Here is a 3,117-nt window from a genome sequence, read left to right as displayed (position 1 = left end):
AGGTATAAACACAACCTAATATCCTGAACAGGTAGCAGGCAGCAACACAACCTGATATCCTGAACAGATAGCAGGTAGCAGGTAGCAGGTAGAAACACAACCTAATATCCTGAACAGGTAGCAGGTAGCAGGTAGAAACACAACCTAATATCCTGAACAGGTAGCAGGCAGCAACACAACCTAATATCCTGAACAGGTAGCAGGCAGTAACACAACCTGATATCCTGAACAGGAACAGATGGGTGATTCAAAATGTGAGCAACACTGTGGCTGATCATTCAGCATTGTATCTCTCTCCATAATAAAACTGTTTGTGTGTGTGTGTGTGTGTGTGTGTGTGTGTGTGTGTGTGTGTGTGTGTGTGTGTGTGTGTGTGTGTGTGTGTGTGTGTGTGTGTGTGCAGGCAGTGGCACCCGGTGTGTGTGAGGTTAGTGTGGTGCTCTCTCTCTCTCTCTCTCTCTCTCTCTAGACAGAGCTGAGGTGAAAGGGTCAGGATGGCTTCAGCCTGTGCTGAGATCTGTGGGTCAGACTACGCTGAACAGACGCAGCACGACCAGAGATACGGCGTCAGATCATACCTCCACCAGTTCTACGAGGAGTGTACTGCCTCCAGCTGGGAACGCGATGAAGATTTTCAGATTCAGAGATCGCCTAGTCGGTGGAGCTCTGTCCTCTGGAAGGTATGATATATATGAGAGAAGAGATATTGGGAGGGTATTGGGTCATGGTGCTGTAAACATCCTGACATGGTCTGGGTAGTGTATTGAGCCAGGTTACTGTAAACATCTGCCTGTTCAGGTCTGTCTAGTGTTAGGAACCCTGATCCTGTCTCTCCCTCCCCCAGGTCTGTCTAGCATTAGGAACCCTGAACCCTGATCCTGAACCCTAATCCTGTCTCTCATCCATCCCTCCCCCAGGTCTGTCTAGTGTTAGGAACCCTGATCCTGTCTCTCCCTCCCCCAGGTCTGTCTAGTGTTAGGAACCCTGATCCTGTCTCTCCCTCCCCCAGGTCTGTTTAATATTAGGAACCCTGATCCTGTCTCTCCCTCCCCCAGGTCTGTCTAGCGTTAGGAACCCTGATCCTGTCTCTCCCTCCCCCAGGTCTGTCTAGTGTTAGGAACCCTGATCCTGTCTCTCCCTCCCCCAGGTCTGTCTAGTGTTAGGAACCCTGATCCTGTCTCTCCCTCCCCCAGGTCTGTTTAATATTAGGAACCCTGATCCTGTCTCTCCCTCCCCCAGGTCTGTCTAGCGTTAGGAACCCTGATCCTGTCTCTCCCTCCCCCAGGTCTGGCTAGTGTTAGGAACCCTGATCCTGTCTCTCCCTCCCCCAGGTCTGTCTAGAGTTAGGAACCCTGATCCTGTCTCTCCCTCCCCCAGGTCTGTCTAGCGTTAGGAACCCTGATCCTGTCTCTCCCTCCCCCAGGTCTGTCTAGCGTTAGGAACCCTGATCCTGTCTCTCCCTCCCCCAGGTCTGGCTAGTGTTAGGAACCCTGATCCTGTCTCTCCCTCCCCCAGGTCTGTCTAGAGTTAGGAACCCTGATCCTGTCTCTCCCTCCCCCAGGTCTGTCTAGAGTTAGGAACCCTGATCCTGTCTCTCCCTCCCCCAGGTCTGTCTAGAGTTAGGAACCCTGATCCTGTCTCTCCCTCCCCCAGGTCTGGCTAGTGTTAGGAACCCTGATCCTGTCTCTCCCTCCCCCAGGTCTGTTTAATATTAGGAACCCTGATCCTGTCTCTCCCTCCCCCAGGTCTGTCTAGTGTTAGGAACCCTGATTCTGTCTCTCCCTCCCCCAGGTCTGTTTAATATTAGGAACCCTGATCCTGTCTCTCCCTCCCCCAGGTCTGTCTAGTGTTAGGAACCCTGATCCTGTCTCTCCCTCCCCCAGGTCTGTCTAGCGTTAGGAACCCTGATCCTGTCTCTCCCTCCCCCAGGTCTGTCTAGTGTTAGGAACCCTGATCCTGTCTCTCCCTCCCCCAGGTCTGTCTAGTGTTAGGAACCCTGATCCTGTCTCTCCCTCCCCCAGGTCTGTCTAGCGTTAGGAACCCTGATCCTGTCTCTCCCTCCCCCAGGTCTGTCTAGCGTTAGGAACCCTGATTCTGGTGACAGGCCTCATTGTCCTACTGGTGGGCTACGCCACCCCGACTAAGATCGAAGCATTCGGGGAAGACGAGCTCCTCTTCGTGGACAGCCACGCTGTCCTCTTCAACCGAGCCTTGGACGTGTGCAAGCTGACGGGCGCCGTTCTGTTCTGCGTGGGTGGCAGCCTGATGGCCGTAGGTCTCCTCCTCTCAGCCTTCTCTAAGAGCTACTCCAAGGAGGAGCTGTACCTGCAACAGAAGTTTAAGGAGAGGCTGGTTGATATCCAGAATACGGTCCATCCCGTCACCAGAGCCCCTACTCCGGGGGAGAGTAAGATCCCTGTCACCCTGTCTAAAGTGCAAAGTGTCCAGCCCAACTCAGAGACATAACAGTTGTCAATGTAGTAGTGAGAGGTAGATTATCAGTGGTGTTCATGTGTCCTTGTTCCTAACCCTTCTACAGGTCAGCTTATGTCATCTTAGTACTACTCCTTACAAACCCTGTGTTTCCAGCACTTACACTCAGGGCTGCAGGAGGAGTCACACAGCTCCTTTCATGTAACGCTGTGTAAGTAAGGCTGCAGGAGGAATAACACAGCTCCTTTCATGTAACGCTGTGTAATTAAGGCTGCAGGAGGAATCACACAGCTCCTTTCATGTAACGCTGTGTAATTAAGTCTGCAGGAGGAATCACACAGCTCCTTTCATGTAACGCTGTGTAATTAAGGCTGCAGGAGGTTTCACACAGCTCCTTTCATGTAACGCTGTGTAATTAAGGCTGCAGGAGGAATCACACAGCTCCTTTCATGTAACGCTGTGTAATTAAGGCTGCAGGAGATTTCACACAGCTCCTTTCATGTAACGCTGTGTAATTAAGGCTGCAGGAGGTTTCACACAGCTCCTTTCATGTAACGCTGTGTAATTAAGGCTGCAGGAGGTTTCACACAGCTCCTTTCATGTAAATCTACTGGCTGGGATACAATCATGTACCTAGACCAAGAAACTAACAGACTCACTGTATAGAGCAGTGGGTCTCACCCT

At 51.8% G+C, this 3,117-nt stretch overlaps 1 protein-coding gene across 1 annotated transcript; it reads left to right on the top strand.

Moving 5' to 3' along the window:
• Positions 1-451: 451 nt before the first annotated feature.
• LOC139396668 (neurensin-1-like) lies at positions 452-2,495 on the top strand. The gene is made up of 2 exons (XM_071143606.1): positions 452-680; positions 2,068-2,495. The coding sequence occupies exons 1-2, from the start codon at positions 495-497 to the stop codon at positions 2,464-2,466; spliced, it is 585 nt and encodes a 194-aa protein (XP_070999707.1). The 5' UTR covers positions 452-494; the 3' UTR covers positions 2,467-2,495.
• The last annotated feature ends 622 nt before the right edge of the window (positions 2,496-3,117 follow it).

The sequence above is a fragment of the Oncorhynchus clarkii genome, unplaced genomic scaffold (genome assembly GCF_045791955.1).
Source record: "Oncorhynchus clarkii lewisi isolate Uvic-CL-2024 unplaced genomic scaffold, UVic_Ocla_1.0 unplaced_contig_10505_pilon_pilon, whole genome shotgun sequence".
NCBI classification, from domain to species: Eukaryota; Metazoa; Chordata; class Actinopteri; order Salmoniformes; family Salmonidae; genus Oncorhynchus; species Oncorhynchus clarkii.
The sequence above is the reverse complement of the archived record's forward strand: the minus strand, read 5'-3'. Positions and strand labels throughout refer to the sequence as shown.